General features: G+C 31.0%; 1 protein-coding gene across 1 annotated transcript in view; it reads right to left on the bottom strand.

The window, feature by feature from the left end:
* Positions 1–27,963, bottom strand: part of LOC142332497 (neuropeptides capa receptor-like) — a gene marked incomplete at its 5' end in the record, with an annotated part of 292,426 nt that overhangs the window by 155,534 nt on the left and 108,929 nt on the right. The window contains one exon of the mRNA XM_075378947.1: positions 2,103–2,193. Coding sequence (XP_075235062.1) covers positions 2,103–2,193 — 91 coding nt within the window. The remainder of the gene's footprint in view (positions 1–2,102; positions 2,194–27,963) is intronic.

Here is a 27,963-nt window from a genome sequence, read left to right as displayed (position 1 = left end):
AAGGGGAAGCAATTAATCCTTTTACTTCATTATTATATTTTTGTCACCATGGTAACAAGAATAAGTTATGAATTTTTTGTCGTCTAAGGTTCTAATCCTAGTTAGAGTTAGTTGCTTTTGTACGGATTTGAACACTTGATGGTGTACTTTGGTGGTTTTTTTTTTTGTTTGTTTAACTTCCGGGATCACCGTTGGGTGTTACTTCAAAGGATGAGATAAATGATCGGTAGCGTGTGTGAAAATGCCATGCCTAACCGGTATTCGAACCCGGGACTTACGGATGAAAGGCTGAGACGCTACAACTCGTGCCTCGGAGGCTGAAAACTATTTTGGTGGTTAGGGTTCAATTAACGCAAGTCTAAGGAATGGTGGGCCTGAGATTGTACAAGACTACACCTCGTTTACATGTCTTACATATCATCCTTATCATCAGATAAGATATGTAACCCCCCCCCCCCACCACACCGCAGGGCCTTATTATTCAGTAGTTGAACAGATTCTAACCTACACATTAGGAAAACAATAAAACATTTCGTTTCAACTATCCAATTATAATAATGTACATTGTTTCATAATTTGAAATAACAATGGAATGAATATAAAGTCGTGAAAGAAAGAAAAATCTTTCAATTCTTTAATCGAAAGAAATCGAGAGTCGAGAAAAATTATGTTGCTTTACACAGGTGCAAAGCGAAACAATTGTACGTATAAATTCCAGGTTCCGTACTGTACATCCTGCTTACGTGAAGTTAATTTCTTTATTTTTAACAGACAAATTTACAGCATTCTGACTTTCTTTCTCAAACATTTTCTATCTTTGAATTAAAATTATAGCACGATATACGCATTGAAATAGAATTATTAAGACATTTAGTTAAATGAAAAATAAATTACTTCTTGAGAACTGAATACTAAAATACGCCACACATACTGATACCAACCGATGAATTCTTTTTTTTACATACAGAGTGTGTCACGAAGTTCTCTCAGAACTTTCATAACCTATTCTACTTGTGAAAATAATGGAAAACGTTTATATAAACAGATATTCTAAAATGCTTCGTTTAGGAGTTACGGCTGACGAGAAATTTCACTAGGATTTCAGCTACCCCAGTGAAATGAGATCGTCGAGTTCAATTAATACACTTGTTAAGAATAATCAGCCTGAATCTGACAAGACGACATGTCATCTTCATCTTATGTAGCCGTGGAGAGGTTGCTTGCTTATTGTTCACAAGTTGAACGGATTTCAACGTACACAAACGTAAACAAAACAGTAAACGTTGGATTAGAGTAAACGAAAAGTCGTTATAAAAATAACTTCGGTATGAAAATTTGTTTAATTGACTTCAATAATTAAATAAAATTGACTTCATTAATTAAATAAAATTTAATTTTTATAAAAAAAATTTGCTTTTACTTTCCCTTCTAGAGCTAAAGAAGAGAGAGAGAGAGAGCTATAACTTTTTAACTTTTATTGTAATCGGTCCAATTTTTGGGCATATGCGGTTTTCACCGGATCTCAACGCTTTGACACCTAAGGAACCCAAAAAACCTGATGTTCTTATGTACGTACGTATGTACATGCGCGCGCGTGTGTGTTTGGTGTAAGCCGTGCATCAGAAAGAAGCCGCTTTCTTTTTTACAAATAGGTTAAAATAATTAAGTGTATTATTTTTGTGTTTCTTATTAAACTATAAATTATAACAATTATATTTTATGTAATTTTACGTGATGCTTATACATTAATAAAATAAAAATTAATTGTAATGTAGAAGAAAGGAAGTTTGTTGGAATGAACCAATAGGATTAGGACAGATTTTGCAGTGAGGAATAGCGGAGTGTAGTGTGAAGTTATAGTTAATATGAGTTGAAGGGAATAAGATAAATTATCATGGGATGAATGCTTACCGGTTCAGATCATTGGATAACATAGTATATTTACTTGAGATATTTTAAATGTTTTAATATTATTACTGAAACGTTTTGATTGGTTAATCTTATGAAAACATAAGGTATGTGTGTGTCTGTGCGCGCGCACGTGTAATTTTAAAAACTTAACTGACAACAGAAATAAATAAAAAAGAAAAAATGTCACTTACATTTCCGATACTAATGCTCTTAATTTACATATTCCAACACTAAAAGTCCACGGATATTGTTGCCAGAATACTGTTAAGTCGTATGGCAAACCTGAAAAAAACCATAAAATTTCTATATTAATTTATTATAAAAATAATATTAATTTAAATGTGTATATCATATAACTTTTTATTCATTTACTTTTGTGAAGAACATGCTTCGAAATATCAGATGAACATTGCTACACACCCAGTATAAGGAAATGTTCTTTCCTCTATTTTAATACCGAACAAAGTCCACTAAAATTCAGTAAATAAATCGATTAATAAAATTTTTCAGTAAAAATAAAAATAAATAAAACTGAAAATTATTATAAAAAATGTTTAACAGTTTAATCTTTTTGGATGACTACAGCTTACAGCTTCCGGCCTCCGTGGCGCGAGTGGTAGCGTCTCAGTCTTTAATCCGGAGGTCTCGGGTTCGAATCCCGGTCAGGTATGGAATTTTTCACACACTACTTATAACATTCCTCTCATACTCTGAAGCAATACATAACGGTGGTACCGGAGGTTAAAAAAAGGGATGACTGCAGCTATCTAATAAATAAACTTAAATTGAGAATTGAGATAGTGTAATAAGAAATGTAATATAAATAACTGTTTACATTACAAAAGATAAATAGCACTGCAGTCAATTTTATTTAGAAAAGCACTTTTTGTTTTATATTCATAAAAATTAAATTGTACAAAAATAAAATTTTGAATAAATATTTTATATATTTTTTTGCTCAAGAAATATACAAAACGTAAATGAGAAAACTGAAAAAGGCATAATTTTTTATTTTATTAAAATTAAAATATATTTTTTGTTAATAAGAAATTAAATTATAATATCCATAATTTGATAGAATAATTAAAAATAACGAGAGACTCTACACACACAACCATCAAGTTTAAATTCATTCACTATAGTGATAATACTTATGATATCGGTGAAAAGTACTCAATGAGACCTTATTTACTGCAGTTAAGAAAAAGACCAAAATCCAATTTTTTTGGATTTTGGGCTTCTTTGACTTTTGGTTCAGTCGACTGCAATCAAAAGGGGAGGTGCACAACTAGATGTTACAACAGTCCTAAATCCAAAATTTCAACATCCTACGAATAGTCGTTTTTGAGTTATGCGAAATACAGACATACAGACGTCACGCCGAAACTAGTAAAATGGATTCAAGGGACGATAAAAATGGACATTTCCGTTGAAATCTGAAAACCTAAATTTTTGCGATAACAATACTTCCTTTACTTCGTACAAGGAAGTAAAAATGAATATACAGAAACCACTGTAAACGAATGTTAGTTAGTTAGGGATTTCTGAAATACGGAAATATTTCTGTTTTTTTATCGAAACATTTTAAAAAAATTTTCTTGAATATCATTTCTCAAAATACTTCGCAGTTTTAAATAACATATATTTCTTATTATTATTATTTATTTCAACTGAAAGATTAATATTATAAACAGATTTTAAAATAGTTTCTCCTTGAAATAATTTTTTTTTTTGTAAAATACTTTTTTCTCTTTTATATACGAATAAAAAATTACATTTGTAACAAAATTTTAGCGTATCCAAATATTTCTCAAAAAAATATTTTAAATAACAATGCTCTCCTAATTAAAATATTTTTGAATTAACCGCTCCTAACAGTAATATTAATCGAAGAGAACTGAACCACTGAACTGGTTTTTACAGTATTCCATTAAAAGTAAAATAATAATTATGGGAATTGTAAAATAAGCTAAATTATACAATTATTTAAAAAGACAAGAGGTACACAATCATCCATTTCTGTTTGTTACCTTAATTTAGTCTGTTCAAGAATTTTTCTATGTTCACTAATCCCGAAATAACAAGGAATTCTTCTTCTTTGTAGATAATATTATTTCTAGAAGAAACACGAGATATATTTATTTAGTAAATATGTTACAAATAAAAACAAAAAATAATAATAATAATAAGTAGATCATTAATTTGTTTAAATTAATTACTGGTGTTATATAACTTATCTTGTTTTGAAATTTTTTTCATCATATTTTTTCTAATAAAAAAATAGAATAAAATTAAAAAAAAATTGTAGGTAATTGCTATAATCTTGCATTATAAAATTTACTAAACCCACCGGGTTGGTCTAATGGTAAACTCATCGTAGTAAAACACTGATTTCGAAGTCGAACTTCTCAAGTTCAAATCCTAATAATGGTAAAAACTTTTATTCCGATTTGAATACTAGATCGTGGATACTAGTGTTCTGTGGTGGTTTCCCCCTGCCTCGGAACCAGACCCCTAATTAAGCATGAGCCGGTTCCGGAAGGTGCCTTTGCCTCTAATCGCCAGACGAGGGAAATGGCAGGCCCGACTATGCCGTTCCCGGCCACCATCACCCAGCAATCGGGACTCGGTCCTTTGTGCTTCGCCTCTAACAGGAACGTTTGACGGATCCCGGAGGGACGGCCCCGCCAGGACTCAGACTTTAACCTGAGGGGCTCGAGAGTTCCCGCACTTCATCGCCATCGCCCACCTGAGCAAGCACGGGCGAACGGCAGTTCCGTACGGAGCTGTCCCTCACCCCTTCTCTACCCAATATTCCATTCGCAGTATTCCCGACACAAACCCCGTCACAGTGTCGAAGTCCACCGAACTTGAGAAAAGAGAAGGTAATTAGTAAAAAACTAATTATGTATTTGTTTCGGTGTACATAGAAAATTAAATTAAGCACCATTAAGACTATAGTGTTTTTAAGCAGATATTTTATTAAGTTATCATCTAATAATACTAAAAAATATTGTGTATTGACATTTTACTATTTATTAGGTTAAATCGAATACGGTTTTTAAGCACAATTTGCTTAATGTGCTAGGATTGAAAAAAACCATATTTTTACTTTTTTATGAATTTATTCACAATTTAAAAAAAAAACACAAGAAAATTTGATAACAAAGAATTATAATGACTTTTAAAATATTTTGAGAAAGTCTAGCAATTAATGTGGATTAAAAGTTAATTTAGATTGAAAAATATGTATTTTAACTAGATATGTCCAGAAATATCTCTATTCCAACGTCGAAATAGTTTTAGATTACGATTGATAGGACTTGTGAATTTAGAGGGATTAGTCGTAGACGATTAAATTATCCTTAAAACAAAGCTAAAATTTGTCCTTGATAAACAGCATGCGTAAATCTGACTAATGGTACATTAATTTTTCTTTTAAAAACTTCTATTGAAAACGTTGCATCATAGATATAATAAATAGTTTTGAATAAAAAATAACTCACCGATATATGGAATATTCAATAGGATTTAACACGGATTTATAAATCTAAAATTTTACTTAAAGATGAAATTTTACAGCACTGGATATACTGAAATAGAATCCCTTAAATTTAGTGCATAAAGTTTTACACTTTAATTTATGATAAGATGTTAATTGCAAGACGATTGTTTGAAGATGTAGAATCTTTCAATTTTATCTACATTTGTGCATATAGATAGGTGAGCAATTTTTACATCCCAAAGAAAAATCTAGTTGAATAGATTTCTGTATTAATTTTTGTCTGTATTAATTTTTGTCGGTTAGTTTGTAAACCAAGCTTCAAAATAATTAAAGTGATTTTGTAAGGAGAAGCAGATAAAATAAATGTATTACCTGTTTAAATAACCATAATTTTTATAGAACAGAGTGGTTCTATATATTCTATTTGCATTCTATGTTCTTTGTATATGAACGATAATCGAGGCTTGTGGAATGCCTGCTATTTTTGGAAAATTGTCAAGGACTAAAGATTTATTTCCTTTAGAAACTAAAGAAAGGAATTCAGTGAGAACGACTAAAGAAAGGTTTATATTCAGATCTGAGTTTAAATTGCATACCATCAAACCAAACTTAATCAAAGACTAGAATATCATCAAAGAATATACGCCTATTACATATCTTCTATAAATCAATGGCAAGAAAAATTGCTTATTTGTGTGGCTGACTGATGGAGAAATGATGCAACTTAAAACCAGTCTGATGAATGGGTTGATCTTTAAAAGATCATAGATAATAAGATATAAGAATTAATCTAAAAACAATAATTAAGAGTAGAGTACAAGGAGACTCATTCAACGATAAAATCGTGAAGGTTTACCATTTTTTAAAAATCGTACTGACATACGAAAACTTCTTTTCATGTCTTTTTAAAATGCTACTTAATAAATAAATTGTCTTGACCTTTCATCCGGAGGTCGGATTCGAATCCCGATCAGGCATGGCGTTTTTCATACGCTACAAATTAAATTTCATATTCGTTCGTACAAGTTTCAAGATACTGTAGTGAATTTCATCAAGCAAAAATTAAGATACAAAATTAGATCCTTTCTCGTAAGATTTTGCAAAACTTTCGCATTAATGAAATATCCTACCTCGGCCATTTCTTTTGTATAAGTTTGTTAAACTTTGTAAAAGCTTTACATCAAACTTTCTCCAGATTATGCTTGTAAGAAAATATCAAGATACGGGTGTTCTATAACTTTATAATAACTGTATCGATTATTATACAAACAATTATATCATACGTACTAAATTACATCCGAACACATGACGATCTTGAAAAAAAGAGCCAATATTACAAATCATTAAAGTAATTTTAAAATTTTAAATATAATTAAATCGAAAAGATATTAATCAAAATAACGTTTATGATTATAAAATAATATGCAAACTAAAATTAACAAAGTTTTTAATTAATTCACCGGAAATCCGATTAATATCATAATTTAAAATAACTAGATTCACAGAAAGAAAACCATATCCAACTAATTGAATTATTAAATACGCCCTAGCATTAAAAATTAATCTTTTTGCAAATCCTTTAATTTCCAGTTCCCATGTAATAATCTTTTTTTTCATCTACTCCGTCCCTACGATGAATACCGTACCACCCTTAACAGGACCTAAGAAACAAGGGAAAAGTAGATGAATACAGCAGAATAGTTTAAAGAAACTTCTGTTTGTACACTGTGTGTGTATGTGTGGGTGGGTATATATATATATATATGTGTGTATGTGTGTGTGTGTGTGTGTGTGTGTGTGTGTGTGTGTGTGTGTGTGTGTGTGTGTGTGTGTGTGTGTAGTATAAACTTTTTATTATTATTATTTCGATCAGGGAATGCAACATTGACTCTTTCCCTAACGTCTCTCGAAGGATGAATCGTATGTTTTGAGTTCATTAGCTACCGTTATACATCATTAGATGATAAATCAGTTTTTAGATGGGATTAAAACAATTTTTATATTTTCTTATGAAGGATTGAGGCACTCGTACCGTGAAGTAGATTATAAAAATGCAGGGCATCCCAGAAAAGTCGAGGAAATTCGAATTGTAGACGAATTCTTTAGTAATAGAGGGCAGGAAATGAAACTTTCTATTAAAGCAAGAAATAAATCTTTTCTGAATAATCTCAACCATAACAGAGACGTACTTCGGTCTGGATTCCAGGTAATTATGGAATACTAGCTCTACCCGCCACGCTTCGCTGTGGCACATTGTGGTTGCATGGATGAGAAATGAGAAACAAAACAAAGCATACGTTTCATAGAAGTTTAATTTTGCAATACTTGTGGATATACAATATTTTTGGTTTTTTCCACTGTCTGCGTGGATATAAAGGCTATCTGGTTTGCCGACTCGGGAACACGCAACATACAGTTGCCCATGTGAGAAGCAATCCGCATCTAAATCTAAACCACACGATTCTAAAGATTGACCTTGAGCTTTATCGATTGTGATTGCAAATGCCAATCGATTTGGAAATTGCAATCTTTTAAATTAAAATGGTGTATCGGTCGGGATTATGGGTATTCGAGGAATAAGGACATCTTCACATTTGAAAGGCCCCGTTAAAATCGTTGCTTCCACTACGTTATTCATCAATTTCTTAACTGCAAGTCGCGTGCCGTTGCAGAGTTTTGGCCGATTAATATTCCGCAACAGGATAATTGTCATTTTTTGATCGAACCGTTGCTAGAATCAATCTAATGAGGAATGTTTTCCCAGTTCCTCCTGGCGCATCCAAGAAGAAGGTCCCCCCAACTCCGTCATTTATCATTTGCATTATGCGATCATAAATGCCTTTCTGTTCACGCGTTAATTTGGGAATGTTTGATTGGACATATGACTGAAGATCACCGATGTTGTAACTCTGTTCACGGCGTAAATCCACATCAAATGAAGCAATCGCAGCTCGGCTGGCAATTGACTAAGAACTTTATTTGCATTAGCTAAGCACTTGTCTTCAATATTTATCAATGCTTCGTTGTAAATGCCTTCTGTAAATTCCACGGTCAGATTGGTATTTTCTAAGCGTGCTCTATGCAAAATATCCTCAGCCATATGCGATAGATATCTTTCCCATAACTCTGTGGGCGATGAAGGGAAGCAAGCGGTCAATATAATTGCGAATAATGCGTGAATTTGGTTTGGATGTGCAGTGTTGCACGCGTCATAATTACATATATCCCACTGTTGGTCGTTTTATAATAAATTCAGAGCTTGGTGAAAGGCGCAGCTCAATCACGACACGATCACACAAAAGTACCTCGATTAAAGTGAATATTTAATTCAGATTGTATAATAATCTCAATCAGATGCAAGTGGATACGTTTTTTTTTTTTGTTAATATACAATGTAATTGGGAACAGGTATTGTTTCACATGTGACTGCGGTTGGTATGGACCGGTGACCGGACCTAGTATGGCGAGTGTTCCCCTCGCTTCCGGCAGATGGCGCGGTCACCGGTACACAGGTGACCGTTAAAAAAACTCTTTTCTCGCGGTCGCGGGTATGTGACTGAAGCGAAAAATAGATAAAAACAATCTTTGATGTGGGTTATATATCGTGGTAAAATTTGAGCTCAATCGGTGCAGAACATTTTGAGTTTTTGAAGCGTACACAAACTAACTTAACATTTTTATATATAAAGATTTGTGGACTGCGAAAAAAAGCCCTTAAGTCGTGCAAAAAACACATCATTTTAAATGCTTACAAAAGCAGAGTAATGCTAACAAATTACAGAATAATCAAACGGCGTCGATTTCAGATGTTAATAAACTGTTAACGTAAGTAGAAGATGTGCTGCTTCAGTTGTACAACGTGATTCTCAAGTATGAATCTACTAATGAATTACGGTCTCCAAAGAAAACAGAACCCCGCAGGTCAATTGAGAAAAAGGTGAGATTTTGATAAAAACGCGATTCGTAAAAAAATTACACGAATTTGAATTATTTAGAAATAGTTTAGCGGTGTATTATGTCCTTTGGAAGAGAATTCGGTTATGTCTTCGACAACGCTTCTTATCATTAAACGAAAAGAATTCCAGCCGTGTTACAGAAAAGCAATGATATCAAAATGTGGCGTAGTTCAAAAGGAATAATTTTTGAAGAGGTTTAAGTTAATGTTCAATCATTGCAAAGGGTTTCGCGTATTAAAAGTAATTATAGTCCGTATAAAATTGGTTGACACACAACGCCATATTGGTAAGTCGTGTTTTTATTCGGCTCCTAACGAATATGTTTGCCGGCCTCCGTGGCGCGAGTGGTAACGTCTCTGACTTTAATCCGGTGGTTCCGAGTTGGAATCCCGGTCAGGCATGGCATTTTCATACGCTATAAATCATTCATATAATCACCAACTGCGGTTGTCCTTGGTGGCTTTTCTTTTTGTTTTGGTGTTTTTTTGTTTTTTTTTAATAAAGTACAGATGTTTTAGCTGTTAAATATAATTCAAAGAAATTTGTTACTTAATCAGTTGTGTTTTGTGTACATTGGCGACGGCCATACGGGCTGTTTGTGATTGGTCGTTGTGTTTGACAGCGGCCATCTTGCATTGATCTGATTGGTTTTCCTTTGTTTACATTTCCAAATTAAAAATGTACAAAGTAAAAATAGATAGATAGATTTATTAAAAATAGATGAAAACAATCTTTGATGCGGGTTATATATCGTGCTAAAATTTGAGCTCAATCGGTGCAGAACATTTTGAGTTTTTCAAGCCGTACACAAACGAACTTAAAGTTTTTATATATATATAGATTTAAGGAAAGGCTTCACAATTGACTTATACAGAATACAGATGATGTTCACTCTTCTAATGCTACGCGCCAACCATTGAAAAATAGCAAGGTTCTCCTACCTTTACTGACTTTCTCCTCCATATGTTTGACTAAGAGTAGCTTACTGTCAAATAAGATACTAATTTTCCTCACCTCTTATTCTCTATTTACAGGACATCATCGATACTGTATCTACAGTAAGATGTGTAAATTTTCCTTGATAACAATACAATTTCAGTCTTTCCACGTAAAGAGCCATGAACTTATTTTATGAATTTTTTCCAAGATTTTAGAAATCCTGGAAAGGACTGGTATAGGGTGGTGAGTCTTCAGTAATAATAATTATTATATTACGAGATATAGGCAGACCGAGATGTCGATGTACGCCGGAACAGCCTAATCAAGCCTAAACATTGAAGGAGGAGGAGAAGCAGAGGTTTAGAGTGATGAGGAGGAAGAGAAGAGAAAGAGAAGAGGAAGAAGGACTAATATTATTAGTATTATTATTAATTATATAATATTATTAAAATTAATAATTATTATTTCTGAATACTAAAATTACTGACTACATATTTTTACGTCGCCTAGGCTATAGATTTTCTCAGGGAAACCTTCCGTAGCAGTGTAAAAGATTTTCATTTATCTAATGCTACAAGTAGTATTACAGAGATATTTATTGCGCCCCAAAGACTTTAGTTCACATCACCCACAGATATCTCTGGCAAGTACAGTAAGTATGTATGTAACTTATGTACGTATATATATATTTTAAAAAACTCCCACCAGAATTTAAAAAAATGAAGAACCATAAAATATTTAAAAATAATAAAAATATATATATTTATACAGGACAGAAAAAAATTAAATAGATTAATATCTTTACTTATTTGTAATTTGATTTAAATCTTTAAAAAATTGAATACTTTTTTTTAAATTTTTATTTTATAAAAAAAACTCTTATGGATTTTTTACGTATAAAACAAAACTTAAATATACTGATGTTAAGCAAAATGAAATTCAGTGTTTAAGTAATTTCATTGTAATATACAGAGTGATTCAAGAGGAAATGAATATAATTTTGAAACTGATTTTAGAGTTTGAAATAAGGAAAAAGATTCATACAAATATATGTCTAAAAACGCTTTGTTATAGAGTTGGGCTAGCGAAAAATTTTGTTCGGATTTTAATTCCCTCGGTGAAATGAGATCATACTGAAATTTTAAAGATATTATATAAGGAGTAAATTTGATGGTTTCTTGTAATTATTGATTTGAAAAATCGAATAAAACAGATCCTTGGACTGTATTTTCCATAGTTTATGTATGATATCCATCGTAAAACAGAAACCTTCGACGATGAAAAACATGTATTTTTAAATTTGAAGTATAACTTTGTTAAATGATTAATAATTCTGAAAATTTTATTATCAAAAATTGAAGAGAATTTAATTTTAAGATAATTAAAGTTTAAAATTTATAAAAAACAGATTACAAATTATTTTTATTGTTAAAAACAAAACAAAAAATGTTATTAATTTGTAAAAATTAAAAAAAAGCTCTTTTTAGAACAAAAAATCTAGACCTTTGAATAATTAGATTGCAATACTACCTGAATGCTTCGAAATTAATTCGAATACTACTCATTAGCTCCAAAATTGTGCCACAATTTTATAATTAATAATAAGCGTTATTTATAATTAATAATAAGCGTTAGTCGGTTTAGTTGTTTTTTAAATAATTTTAATTTTGTTTAATTATTATTTTTGAGAATCAACTTATGTAATGTTTATTATGTTTGTAACTGTACCTACACATCTTTCCAATTGAATCTGAATTTAATGAAGTTAAATTTCGTTTTGAATTCTTCGTTTAGAAAAATACCGTTTCTCTTCACTAATGCAGCATATGCTTTCTCTTCTTTTTTCTGTTTAGTTTTCGGACCACCGTAAGGCGATACTTCAGAGGATGGATGAGAATGATACGTATGAATTTAAATGAAATGTAGTCTTGTACAGTCTCAGGTCAATCATTTCTGAGGTATGTGGTTAATTGAAACCCAACCACCGAAGAACACCGGTATCCACAATCTAATATTCAAAATATGCAGAATATGCTGACATGAATTCTGTGTACGGCTATTGCTATGGAATTGCTCTAGCTGCGGTGGAAGAATACCGACGTAGTTCCAAACTAAATGTACTAAATGTATTTAGTAAAATTTCGTGAGAAAATAATTTTCGTGAGAATAAAATTTGATTACCAAAATTTTCAGAGAATATAATTCTGAGAAAATTGATGTAATAAAATGTATGAAAAACCAAAAATTAATTAATTTTAGAAAAAATATCTTTAAATGTAATTTCTATCCTTTGGAACTAAGCTAGTTAATCTTTTTTAAAAGTTAAAATGTATTTAAGACCTTTTTTGTTTTCTCTTCATAATAAAATTTCACGATTTTTTTACTTTTGAAGAAACCTATTTAAGTAAAAGAAAATTTCAACTTTTTATTAAACACGAAGTTGCAATGTTTTACTTTAATACAGAATAAATACTGAAGAACAGTTAATTTACGTTACGGAATCACGTGCAAAATAAAAAATTACTGCTTTTTTATACTTCTATTTTAACAATTATCTGATTAAAAAAAATACACTTGCAGTTTCTTTTTTCCTATCTAATACAATAATTACTTTGTAATGTTACATATTTAAAAAGGTTAGCTAAAAACTATACAATTTACATCACGTTTCGCTCTCAACTCCTTTGTTTTTCTTTTGCCTTTCCTTTCTTTTTTCTTCTGTTTAGCCTCCGGTAATTACAATTCAGATAATACTTCAGAGGATGAATGAGGATGATATGTATGAGTGTGAATGAAGTGTAGTCTTGTACAGTCTCAGTTCGACCATCCACCGACTTGGTCTAGTGGTGAACACGTCCAAATCAGTTGATTTAGTCTATAGTTCCAGCGTTTAAGTCCTAGTAAAGTCAGTTATTTTTACACGGATTTGAATACTAGATCGTGGATACCGGTGTTCATTGGTGGTTGGGTTTCAACTAATCACACATCTCAGGAATGGTCGAACTGAGACTGTACACGACTACACTTCATTTACACTCATACATATCATCCTCAGAAGTATTATCTGAAATGTAATTACCGGAGGCTAAACAGAAAAAAAAAGAAAGTCTCAGTTCAACCATTCCTGATATGTGTGGTTAATTGAAACCCAACCACCAAGGAACATCGGTATCCAAGATCTAGTATTCAAATCCGTGTAAAAGTAACTGACTTTACTAGGACTTGAATGCTGGAACTCTCGACTTCAAAATCAGCTGATTTGGGAAGACGCGTTCACCACTAGACCAACCCGGTGGGTTCTCTTTCCTTTCCTACCACAGGTAAAAAGCCGGCTCAAAACCTATTTCCATTCCATCCAGATGTTCTCAACTGATCTTGCTGATTTTTTCTGCTCGGAAAATTCCTGAATTAAATAATAAATGAAGATTTTTTGAGAAATTCTCAGAGAAGTTTGGGTCCGTTGATGGTTGATGACATATTTTTGAATCATTCCGAGCAGAATAAAAAAAAGTCAGTCCAGCTCGTTTAGGGGAACTCCCAGACGTACTGGAAATATGATTTCAACCGAATTTTTACTTCCTTGTATGAAGTAATGGAAGTATTTTGATCGCGAAAAATTTCGGTTTTCAGATTTTAATGCAAATATCCATTTTGACCATCCCTGAATTCATTTTCCTGACTATTTTCAGCTTTGTTTGACTAGTTTCGGGGTGACTTCTGTACGTACGAATATACATCGTATTTCTCAAAAACTATTAGCCGTAGGATGTTGAAATTTTGGATTTAGGACTGTTGTAACATCTAGTTGTGCACCTTCCCTTTTGACTGCAATCGACTAAAAAAAAAAAAATCAAAAATCAAAAACATTTTGATTTTGGGCTTTTTCTTAACTGCAGTAATAAGCCCACAATTAGAGCTTTTAAACGATATGTCATAAGTGGTACTTATTTTCATTGGTTCCAGAGTTATAGCCAAATGAAATGTTAATTAATGAAATATTTTGATCTTACAAGGTAAAAGCATATCGGTTCGAATTTGGATTCTTTTTATTTTTTTTTAACTTTTTTTAAAATTTATATATAGTGATTTATTAATAATTATTAAATTGTGATTGTAATCAAATTTTTACAATAAATAATAATTCAATAATAACAATAGAAGTAAAATAAAAATCAGAAATTATTAGTGAAATAAAATTTTATGTACTTTTAATAAAAATGTATATGAGTAATTTAATAGGCGTACAAGGCAGTCACGTGGTATCCACATCAGATTTGGTGAAACATGTGATTATTCTTGAGTATAACTGTATATTGCGTGTTAGTATTTTGTGACGAAGACACGTGAAGTGTACTATTCACACACACAATATGGTCAAATCGGGACACCGATTTGAACTTAATTGGTTTTCTATACCTCCTGCATAAATACATATGTTTTATTATTATCTATACCTGTGTTTCAGTCTACGTTATAATAAATATCGTTTATAAAATTTAGTTATCTTCTACTTTTTCGTTTTTTTTTTTTTAATTTTGTTGATGGTTACATCATAATAATTTAAGAAAACATAGTATTAGATACATATAAGACTTATATGTACATTTATTTAAGTTGAAATAAAAGGACTTTTCTCTATCCTAATATTTCAGGTAAGATTGTTGAGTTAATAACTGTATAAATATTTGATGTTAATAAAAACTGTGTAACTGTTAATTAATGTCAATTGTGTAACTGTCCACTTTATTAAAGAATTGGAGGATCGTATCTCACTTTCAAATGAAATAGGTATTAATGAGCGCAGAAAAAAATGTGTATATGTAAATTCATAGGCGTTCAAGGAAGTCATGTAGTGTCCACTCAGTTTTTTAAATATATAAGATATTAGTTGTGTATTGAGTCTGAAAAGCAGCATTCCATAATATATAATCCGTGAATAACAGTTTTTAAAGTTACTTAAATATTAAATGACTTTTTACCTAAGGTTTTTTGGAACTTTTTGTAAGTGATTCGACTTCAGTGAAGCGTTATCATATATTCTCCCGAAGAAAGAGCCGAAATTATCTCTGATAAGATAATTTTTTAATGAAAAATTTTTTTTATTATTCTGAAGTTGTTTAATAATAAATAAAATTAAAAAAAAGTCAAGGTTCTCAATTCATATTTACCATTCTTTTAAAAAAAAGAAACTTCATAAATTTAAAGGATAACTCGTGTTTTATTTAGTAGAATATCTTCCCAACCCATCGGGTTGGTCTAGTGGTAAACTCGTCGTCGTAAATCATCTGATTTCAAAGTTTACAGATTTAAATCCTAATAAAAATTTTATTATTTTATTTTGATTTGAATACTAGATCGTGGATACCGGTGTTCTTTGGTGGCAGGAGTATGAACTGAAGTTGAGTTCACTCAGGGAACTAGGAATAAATATCGTTGTTGCGAGCAACATTTTTGGTGGTATTTTATTATGTATTTACCTCCAATCTTATGAGACATTTGTACACGATCTGGCTCTATAATGTAGAACTAGGTGCAGGGTTCGCGCTTCCGCTAACTCGGTTAGCTAGTTCAAAGGGCAACGATGTAGGACATTCAAGATGTCCGGATGAGACCTGCAGCGAAGGCAAAAGCTGAGTTTATAAATCACTGATGTAAATGTCTACCGAGGCATTTACATCGGTAGCATCCCAACGAGGCCTGGCTTATTTCTATGTGATGTAAAAAGTCAAAGAGCGAAAGACGACTCTCGTAAAGCCCATCAGGGTTATGATCACGTTACAGCCCATCTGGGGAGGGGGTAGCGACCGGAAGCGTCACAATGCGAGTGTCTTTCCCTACGGAGTTGGGATGTTCTTTGGTGGTTGGGATTTTAACCACACGTCTAGGGATGGTCGGCCAGAGTTTGTTCAAGACTACAAATTTACCGGTACAATTATATTACACTGATAAATCGCTAATGTCTTTAATTGTTGGTGCGATTACAAATAAAAATATTAAAAAAAAGATCGTTCTCTGACAGTTCAGCTGTTAACTTTATTCCGTATAATTTTATAGAAAAATATTTTAACGAAATATTACCTTGATTTCAGTTATAATGTTTACATTTTTTGTTTTACTTTTTTGCTTATTTAAAACTTAATATTTTATTTTTACAGCGTAGAGGAAACGCTATCGCTGGTGTATTTCTGATACATAAAAATTATTTCACGTAAAAAATTTAAGAAAATTTAAATAATAATACGCATTCTTGTATTTTATAAAGTTGTTTTGTTAGGTTTCTTTTTATTTCTTCATATTTTTCTTAAAATTTCCCACCTTTCCTTTTATTGTTAGACTTATTTTTCTAAGACAAATTATCCTTTAAAGATAAAATAATACTATTTCAACTTTTTGAAGTGGATGATAAATTAAAAGTATTTTCGTTTAAAAAAAATGATATCACGCTTGTTCAAGCTGCTTAACTATTTCTTTTAAATCTAACGCCATTGAATCCTGTATTTAGGTAGAATTTTTTAAAGTATTTATGCTCTAGTTAAATTAACTCCAATATTTTTTTAAACTTTCGTACAAAACAATGAAAATTGTTGTACTACTTCATTCAATCAAATCAGATCTGTTTTATTTTTGTCACAGTTGACTTTTTTCGAGCTGTACAACCATAGAGAATCAGAGTAGGTAGAGATATGCTAAAATAAAAACAGGACATTAAAGATTTAATTAAAAATACTTTTTAAAATCTAATTCTTGGATAAAATCTTTTCTATTAAATATTATTATAATTAAAATTATAATTAGTTTTAAATACTGTTAAGCTCTGCTACTGACGACGAGTAGAGAATGATGTTAATTTTATGTTTAATTAAAAACGTAACAATTTTGATTTCTTTGGTTATTTTAACATTTAATAATTAAAAGAAAATTTTCTGTACTACAAAATATAATTTTATCAAATGTTAATTAAAGGAAAAAACAAAGATTAAATACTCAAAAAATAAATTCACGTTAAAAGAAAATGAAAAACAAAACTTTAAAAAAAGACTGGTCCTTTGCACCAGTCTGTTTCCATTATCCATTATCCTCTATTTTTAATTAATTATTTCAATTTAATTTTTTATATCTTTAGTGTTCTTTTAAATCGTTTATTTTCTAATTTACTCTTTACAATCCCTTTTCTGCATCTTTTATCGATAGTAGTAGAACTGTTTTAATAAAGCCTTTTCTTGTGATAATATGTCCGAGCTAGTAAAGCTTCCTATTACGATCTGTTTTAATTTTGCTTCTATTTTCATTAATATTCTCGTTACTTTACTTTTCATTCCATTTTTTAATTTAACTTTGTTACATTTCTATAGTTTCCTTATTTTTCCCCTTTTCTTAGTTTCCATATGTTTCCGCATAGAAATACATTCCAAATAAAAAAAAATTAATATAAATTTAATATAAACGTTATGTGTTCACTACAAAATAAATTCAAGGAATAATATAATAGGACAGGAAACAAAATCCAAAGTAAAAGAAAATATGCATACTCGTTTAAAAATATGTACATATAATACAATTAAATATCGTAGAAAATTTAATAATTTTTTCATATACCTTATAGGATAGAAGGAAGGAAATAAAAAGGGATTTACTTTTAATGTGTAGTAAAATATCACGTTTTACCTTACATGTCACTATCTATCAAACTCATTTTGAGGGGGAAAAAATTGTTACCTACACTTTTCTAAGTGGAAATGGTAAAGGGGCTTATAATAAACGTAAAAAAAATGCGTGAGCGGGGTGGTGAAGGGTTGAAAAAAAACTGAAAGCCATTTTTCAACATAAATTTGCTGTAATTTGATTCAAAATGGTGGGAACAAGAGAACATTTCAATTTCAGGCTGCAAGAGTGGAAGAAAGTACTTCGATGACGTAATTTTGAAGACAGAATAAGGTAGGTAAAAAAAAAAAATACGGGTATACGAACTCGGATTGTACGAGCTCGTATCAAACATTACTTTTCATGTTTTACGGACACAAGACTTCCTTATGATTTTTCCTGAACTGCTTGCCAACACATCTATTTGAGGATTAGTGGGAAATTATACTTTGTATTGATAAAAAAAAGACAATGTTTTCAGAAAGTTTTATTTAAAAATATGTATAAATTTAACAACAGTAATGTTGAGAAGATGATTTGAAAGTAAAATAAGCCTACATTACCCGCATGTACGGCAGTTTAAATGCGTTCATTTCAAATTCACTCAGTTCGACAATAGTTTCATATGTAAACAAGTTTAACATGTGGAATGCCTCTTCTTCCTACAATTGCAACAATATTTTGGTAATCCCTTACCGTAAGGTTAAGTACAAAAGGGAACTATGATGTTTTTTATCTTCAAAACCCCATTTTTTCACCTCCTAGGTCAGTGATTGGTGATATCGAAAAACTTTACTTAGATAGGTTTTAGGTCCTTATCTAAAGAATAGTAGGAACTTTAAACGATTGGATATTTTTCTTAATAAGAAAGTTATAGCGATATTTTGTTTTTTTTTAAAAAGCCCCCCCATTTCCATCAGCATGGCCGATTTTGCTCATTAACGAACTCGACCGACATTTTTGGTCGTATATTTTAAGAATCAATTTGAAAGTGATTAGCGCAAAATTACAGCACTTATTGTATTTCCACGAAAGTGAAATTTATATATATAAATTTTTGGACTGACGGTGTTTTGGGGTCTGGGGGATTTGAAACGCGAAGTTAAAATTTTCAAGTCGAATCATGGTACCCGTTGCAATAGGTAGCTTTCTTATGTATTTTCTAACAAAAAAATTATATACATAAATTATAGATCAACTTAAAATTATTATTATACCTTTTAATTTCAAAAGGTAAAGAAATTAAACAAAAAATTATGTATTAATAATTTATATGAGTTCATACTGTAAAATTAACAAATCGATTTCAAATGATATACGTATTTATAAGGCAGTAGCAACAAGCTAACTCAACAATGAATTGCGTTATAATATTAGAGTATCCAACGATATACAAACGTACCCGGTATTAATACAGAAGCACCGACTGTCAAGATATAATATATTGCAGCATTAATGTTAATACCAATTTGTATTAACTCATCCTCACACAAACAGTTTTGCCAACATAATACGATAGCCTCTTAACAATTTAACACAAACGTAAAAATAAGTATATTTGTTGTTAGGAAAAGAGAGAAGAGAGAAAGAAAGAATGCGTTGGGGTGAGGAGGGAGAGATCTGTGCAGTAATGTTGTTTTATCCCGATAATTACATTTATAACGGCTAAAATAATCCTAGTAGCCATACTGCTGTATCAGATAATAACATTTCCTGCTAAGCCACTAAGTTACTATCATTATACCAAAGTCTTAACGATTTAAGCCATTGTTTAGTATGCACACTAATACTTAACGAACTGTTAATTGCTCTTTATAAATAAATACAATTTATTAATAAACTATATTTCATTTATTGCTTTTTATTTGAGGTTTTTAATTTTTTTATTAGCGGTTTTCGTACTTCTAGTTTGTATTTTATTTTCAATGATTAAATCCACGATTAATACATCAACATTTATTAATTTCAGTTTCATTGAAAAGCAGATATGCTGTAGTATGCATATGAAAATTTTGTTGAAGATTAGTCGATTCATTCTTCGGTTACATTAAATTTAAGGTCGAAAATAGACAATATAACGTTAATTTGCAGTTATATTGACTGTATTTTTAAATTATGTTTATCTCTCTCCATAAAAAAGAATGGTACGTGGATTTGTTTGTTGTATGTACTGAAATTTTTTACTTCGTTGTACGAAGTAAAGGAAGTATCATGATCGCGAAAAATTTCGGTTTTCAGATTTCAACGGAAATTTTGACTAGTTTCGGCGTCACGTTTGTACGTACTTATGTATCTCGCATAACTCAAAAACGAGGATGTTGAAATTTTGGATTTAGAATTGTTGTAATATCCTGTTGTGAACATCTCCCTTTTGACTGCAATCGACTGAACCAAAAGTGTCCAAAAAAGCCCAAAAACAAAAAAAAAATTGGATTTTGTACTTTTTCTTAACATTAGTAATAAACCCTCAATGAGAGCTTTTCTACGATTTAACATAAGTGATACTTATTTTCATTGGTTCCAGAGTTATAGCCAAAAGAAATTTTAATTAATGAAATATTTGGATCTATAAGCTGAAGGGACGTTGGTTTGAATCAGACTTTCTCCTTTTTTATTTTTTTAACTTTTTTTTAATTTGTTTTATATAACATTTATTTTTTAAAATTAAATATATTGATTTATTAATAATTGTTAACCGTGATTGTGAAAAAATTTTTACAATAAATAATTATTCAGTAATAACAAAAAAAAAAAAAAAAAATGAAAAAGAATCAGAAGTTTGTAATTTATTAGATATTATTATATATGTGTATATGGAATGGATTTGGTGAAACATCTGATAATTTACAATCTTATTATTTTTGCATTTGCTAGTTTAATTTCTGTTTAATATTATTTATTTATTCTAGAATTTCTGTTTAATTTTATTTACATTAAGTTAATTACAGGGTGACTGAAAAATAAACCCTGACAAGAAAACTACAAATACACTGAGGCATACATGTTCGATCTTTAATAAACTGCAAAAAATGCTTATCTTTTAGTTCATTACTCCTCTGTCGGACAATATTCTCCCATAAGTCGGAGTTGATCATCATTTCGTGTATTTATTTTTTGTTGCCGATCATTCATTCGCTCCTTGGTTTGATATAATTCTTCTGATCATAATTTGTGTACACGTTCTCTAGTTTTCAAATTTTCTCTAGTTTTGTCTCTCTTTATATTCATCATATCATCCTTTTATTCTTTCCTTGGTCTTAACATTTACTTCCTCTTTTATAATCTTCAATTAATGTTTTTATTCTTTCTTCGTTTGCAAGATTTTCTTCCTTTTTCATTTTTCTTTGTTTTAAAAATTTTTTTTTTTAATTTAAATATATTGATTTATTAATAATTATTAACCTCCGATTGTAAAAAAATGCCTTAAATTAAAAAAAATAATTCAATAATAACAATAAAAAGTAAAAATAAATATGAAAAAACAGAAGTTATTAGTGAAATAACATTTTATGTATTTTTAAAAATGGTTATATCTAAATTAATAGGTGTACAAGGAAGTCATTTGGTGATCGTACCAGATTTTTATTTTAGCTGCTGTTGGCGCAGAACGGACCAATAGTGTTGCGCCCCGCAGCAGTCGAACGGTTTATCATTCGGACGATTTATACTTCTTTATACGAACGATTTATCTAAAATTATATTTATGTTTTGGGGATAAGAAAGGAAAACATTGAGGTTAGAGCTGCGTTAAAAAATCACAACTCAATAAAGAGCAGCAATGTTGAGGATTTTGAAGCTTTTCGTTGTAAAAGTTTTTGTTGTTAGTACGCTAAATTCATGAACGTTATTTAGTTATAACTGGAAAAAAACTTAACAAAATCTTGTATAATAAAACATTACCTATGTAACATTTTTGAAACTGACCATAGGCTCTCATTTTTTCTAATTCATTGAGTAACAGTGGGAATGATTTTAGACTTTTGTGCGTAATCTACTCGTTATTTTTAATTATTCCATCAAATTACGAATAAAATAATTTAAGTTTCTTATAAACAGAAACTATATTTTAACATTAAATACATAAAAAAATTATACCTCTTTTAGTTTACTCATTTAATTTATGTTTTGTATAAAGAAAATTCGGTCTTTTAATTTTCAAGATATCCCTATTATTATTTTTTAAATTTTGGTTTGGGATTTCAGGCAGGAAAAAACATATTGAAATTTTTGAATTTTATTGAAATATTGTATTTTACTAAACAGATAACAGGAAGTTTTAAGATTTTGTATATTAGATTTTAGATAATAGAAAGGATTAACAAAATTGGAATTTTAGTTAGATGATATTGGGCTTTCGATATTTACGTATAAAAAAAACAGATGTTGTAAAACAGAAATTTTTAGGTCCGAAAAGTTACTTTCTTTTACAATGATTGGATTTTTTTTTAATCAAATATCATGAACTTTGTAAGACCAAAGAGATCTCACTAATGACTAAGAGAGAAAAAAAAACAATTTAGGAGAAATTGAAAAAAAGAACATCGAACACGTAACCGCACAGTTTTTCAATTAGAAATTTAGAAAAACTGTTTTTTTTTCTTTGTATGAGCTGTTTGCTTGTAATAATAAGTTTCATGTGTGAACCTATATCTTCACCTACACCTGCTCGATAATTAGAAATAGATGAGTCATTCTTTTTTTTTTAGTTAAATACGTAGCTGAATATATTTTTGAACAGATTGGTAAGATTAAAAAATTATTTAATCTACAGAAATGATCCAACATTTGGTTTTATTAAAAAATATTTATCTGAATCTCAGTACAGAAAAATAAAATACGTGTTTACTGTATACCTGGAGATTATCTCCTGCTTATCACATGTTCAATGTAACCACCATCACGTCCAGAAGCTCATTAAATACATTATAAGTCGAGCAACTTCTTCAACACGAACTACTATGTTGTTAATAACTCGACAACACATCCTTGGTTATCTCGTTTCACGCCTCGATGATCAGCAATAGCAGTTCCATCACTGTACGAGGATGTTTAGGGAAAATCTTTTCCTTTAGAAATCCCCAAAGAATATAATCACACGGATTTAAATCAGGACTGTTCTTACCACAATTCTGTCTACGTAAAAAACGATTAGCAAATCTATTTGAAAAAGTTTCACGCAGAAAGTCTAAAACAACATTAGCTGTGTGCGGTCTGCTCCATCCTGCACGATCCACTCGTTTTCTAATTGAAACCGTTTTGCAAGAAGCTAAGGAACAAGATTATTACGCAGCATATTTAAAGTTCACAGTTTACTGTCCGTTAAAAAAAGAAGAACGCTATTATCCCATGACGTGCGATAGCGGCCCAAACTGAAATTCTCGGAGAGTGATGTACCTTTTCATGAAACACTTTTGGATTGTCAGAAGCCAAAAAACCCAAAATTTGTTTATTAACAACCCCGTTTATTTGTACGGATGCAAATGCAAATGGGTTTTTTAAATTCCCTGCACAGATCGCCTAGAAATCATAAGTTGTGCTGCTGCTTTTCTTGTTGATTTGCCCGGACTTCTGGGCAACGTTGCTCTGACAGCTTCACCATTCTGTGGAGAAGGAACAAACACTCTAATATTGAACCGTCACTATTAAATTTTTCGTAAAGTCTAAGTAGTGTTTTAAAATGAGGGCGACAACTGAGTTTGAAAAATGTGCACCTTCTTTGTGTAAGCACCACACTTTCCGTTTCATTAAAAAAAAAACACAGTCTTTACGAGCTGTTCAACAGTCACTCCTCCACTGTCAGCCATCTTTGAACGATACGTAAAAAGCGCACTCGGAAAGAGAAAAAACTAATATTCATGAACCGCTATCACTTCTGCCAACGTAAAACACATTAATAATTATTAAAAATTGCACATTTAAAAAAAAGGTGCAAACAATTACAAAAGGTGCATTAAATAATGATTGTCAAAACTAATGTTGGATCATTTTGTGCGCCACTCTGTATTATGAAAAAAACAGGAAAATGAAACCAGAAAATGTATTTTGTTGGCGAGATATGAAGAACGGAAATAGCTTCAGGGAGTTTAAAAATAATAAATACAATAAAATCGTGGAGTTCGTTAGAACTTCGTCGGTAAGAGGCAACGAAGTCATGACCTAACATGACAGTGAAATGAAAATGCGGAAAAAATAAGCGTGAAAACATTATATTTCAGTTCAATTAGATGAGTAATCCTTTCAAAAAATACCTCGAATTTTGTTAAACAACGTTTTTTTCCCACTTGATGATTCGCGGGACTCGAATATGTCATTTTATTCATTTTTTTTTATTTACCTTGACGAATCGCACCGCTAAATAGCGGTACTTTATAGTATTAGGTAGCGTGCAAAAACTTGATAATGTATTTGAAATAATAAAATTTAAAAGAAAATATACTACAGCTTGTTTTAATAGTAAATGCTCTTATGTAAATGAAAGTACTGAAGATGAAACAATTTTTTTTAATTCCCATAACCTCTTTAAAAAAAAAAAATTAAAGTATTAGTTTAAAAGAGATTATACTAGTTTTATTAAAAAGGAATAAAACAGAAATAAATTCGATTGGTAAAATCGAAATTAACAATAAAAATCAAAAAGGTTAATTTTTTTTTTTAACCACCAGGATCACAGTTAGGTATTGCTTCAGAGGATGTGATGAATGACAATTTTTTGTAGCGTGTGAAAATGCTGTGCCTGGCCGGCATTCGAACCCGTAACATCCAGATGAAAGGCCAAAACGCTACCACTCGCAAAGCAATATTATATCACAGATCTTAGATTCATAAAGTTCATTGTACTAGTTTTATTAAAAAAATAAAAAAATATGGTATGAAGTGAATGATATGATTATAAAAAAAAAAAAAAATTGGCCGTAAAATTCAATTTGTTTGTTCTAGAAACGCAATAAATTTTAATAATAAGTCCCGACTATTATTAAACGACGTAATAATAAGTCATTCATATTTACAAGAAAGTAATTTGCTTCTGCGCGTGAAAACTGATGCCCGTTGTCCAAACTGATTGTTTTCAGTTTGGACAACGGGCACCGAACTAGTTGAAGTTTCAAAATTCATTGCGGCACCTATGAGTACAAAAATACATACTCGTACATATAAAACCGGTTATTATGGGCTTATGGATGGTATTGAGGATTTTTTTTTTTTTGTAATTCTAACATAAAAGGTTAGGATCTTTCTTTTACTTTCCTGTCTAGATAGCGGTATAGTCGATCTATAACTCTAGAAGAGAAAGTATTGTAATCGGTCCAATTTGGGCATATGAGGTTTTCATTTGATCTTGACGTTTTGACACTTAGTGAACCCAACGTAAATTTTCGGGATGTTAATGTTTGTATGTACGTGTTGGCTTCTAAATCAACTTATGCCTTCAGAACTACTGGACCTATTTTGAACAAACTTGGTTTTTTTATTTTTATTTTTATTTTATATTCCCACCTACTCCTCTGGAACGGATCTACAATCAAGTTTGACTCGCGCCAGAGGAGTGTCCTTTACTCTAGCTCGCCTCCCCGCCCGCCGGCTGTATGTCCGGCACGGCAGGTCAGTTCACCGGTTAGCTCTTTTATTTCTTTTATAGATATTCATCATACACTGATTACTGAGAGTCCACCACCCTTGTTCTCTCAGCAACAGTCACCCCTATTCTTTAATCTCTCTCTTTTTTTTTTTATATGATATCATACCAACCCAACCAATTAGTTTAAAACTTAAGCCACGGAGTCCTCAGGTTTCTTCACCTCTCTGCCCATCCACGCAAGCACGAAAGAGCATGAGCTCCACCTTCGGCTGTCCGTCATCACAATCGAGCAAGAGCACCATCTTAAATTACCCGTCAACAACAAACAGTTACCTTATGACAGTTTTCAGTATCTTTTAACAAATTTTTATAAACTTATAATATAAGAAACACAAAGTTTAAGAATCTATAAGTTCCTTCACCACTTATCCGATAAAACCTACAAACCAGAGCTCCATCATCAGCTTCCCCTCAACAACAAACAATTTCCTCTTGTAAGTTTTCAGTATATTAATACATTTTTATACATATTTTTTAAATTATTATTTTTTTTTGTGTAAACCACACTCAAAGCTATATCTCAATATTGCCCATTCTCTCAAATATTGACAAACGGAAATTCCACCTACGACAAGCCGTCATCAGCGAGCGGTTTCTTCTTGACGAGCTTCCTCATCTTTCTTCTTTATAACTGCGGTTATAAACGACGAGATCACATTAAAGTTATCCTCGTTAAGTAGCATTTTATCCACCACATTCTCCGTAGATAATGGCCCTATACGTCTTACACAGGATTGCCTGCTTTCAGTCCAACGGTTACATTCAAATACTACATGTTCAGGTGAATCATATGCCCCACAGTAAGGACAGTTGTTGTTATCTACCCTTAGTCTCGCACATAAATAGGACCTGAACGACCCATGCCCTGTAAAAAATCGCGTTATCCAGTAATTTATGTCCCCGAACTATCCACGGTCGGATCAAAGGTATCAAACGATGTGTCCATCGTCCCGTGTTGGCTACATCCCAACGATGTTGCCAATTACGCAGCATCTCTTCATATGCTTCTTTAGAAGGTTGTCCACGTGCTATATTCATTCGCATCTCCGTCAGTTGTTTAAGCGGAGGAACTCCTGCAATTACGAGTACTGCCTCGGTGGAGACTGAAGAATATGCGCATATCACTCTTAAGCCCATGCGCCGTTGAATTCCTTCAAGGGCTCTTCTGTTCTTGTCGGCACGCAGAGCTCTGAACAAACTTGGTTAAATTACTTTTATATAACGAGGATTGATGACATTAAAATTTCAATTTAAAAGGTTAACCGGGTAAGTCTGTAGAGAAAGGTCACTCTCAGTATCTCGAGGGTTCACCTGATTAAGGTCCATAATTTTTCTTAGGTAATTTGTTAATTAAAACAAAACAATATTTTCAACAAAAAACAAAAAACCTTTGTAAAATTGCACCCCCACTTTAAAAAAATGATCTAAATAGACTAGCAGCTAAGTGGGAATACATACCTACAAATGTATTGTCAGTTTTTTTGTTTAAATGTCCTCTTAAGGCATATTTTAAAAAAAAGTGAATTTTTGATAATTTTTTTTAAATCGATTACTATCTCTTTAGTACATTTACATCTGTCGGGAAGTAATATTAAACTACTGGTTTTTTATTACTAACCAATAAGCAACGTGAAAAAAAAAATATGAAAAATAACTTCGAATCATTTATTTTATAATTGTTTTCGATCTTCGTGGCGGAATGTTAATGTATAGGACTTTCATAGGGAGGTCTCAGATTCGAATCCTGGTCAGGATGGCATTTTTTCATACTTTAAAATTTTTTTTCATTTTCAAATTTCCATGTACAAGCTTTTTTGTAAGCTTGTGTGGTAAATTAATTCATCAGTCAGTTATCTCGAAAAAATTACGACGACCCAGAGAAGGAAATTTAAAAAAAAAATATATATTTCTATTAATCTACTATTTAAAGAATAGGGTTTGATTGTGTATTTAGTAAAATATATACATGTTGAATTAAAAACATCTTCCTTCTGTTTGAAAATATTTAAAAAGGAAAACATGACAGGTGTTATCAGTTACATTCATGAAATATGGTTTTAATATTAATTTCATAAAATTAATTTTAAAGTTCTATAAACGTGGTTTCAGCTTATCGTTTGTATCCTACATCTTTTTAAGAATAAAAAAGTGTATATAAAATACACAATACAGTTTAATGTATATATACATTAAACTCAAATTTAGTATTAGTGAAAATATTATCGCTATTTCTAAAAGAGGGTGGAAGAGGGGGAGGGAGAGAGTGAGAGTGAGAAAGAGAGAAAGAGAGAGTGTGAGAAAGAGAGAATCTCACAATCATAAATCATATATTTCCTTTTACCTCTTGTTAGATAACAAAAATAATTTATATACTT

Source organism: Lycorma delicatula, chromosome 11, assembly GCF_047948215.1.
Source record: "Lycorma delicatula isolate Av1 chromosome 11, ASM4794821v1, whole genome shotgun sequence".
NCBI lineage: Eukaryota > Metazoa > Arthropoda > Insecta > Hemiptera > Fulgoridae > Lycorma > Lycorma delicatula.
The sequence above is the reverse complement of the archived record's forward strand: the minus strand, read 5'-3'. Positions and strand labels throughout refer to the sequence as shown.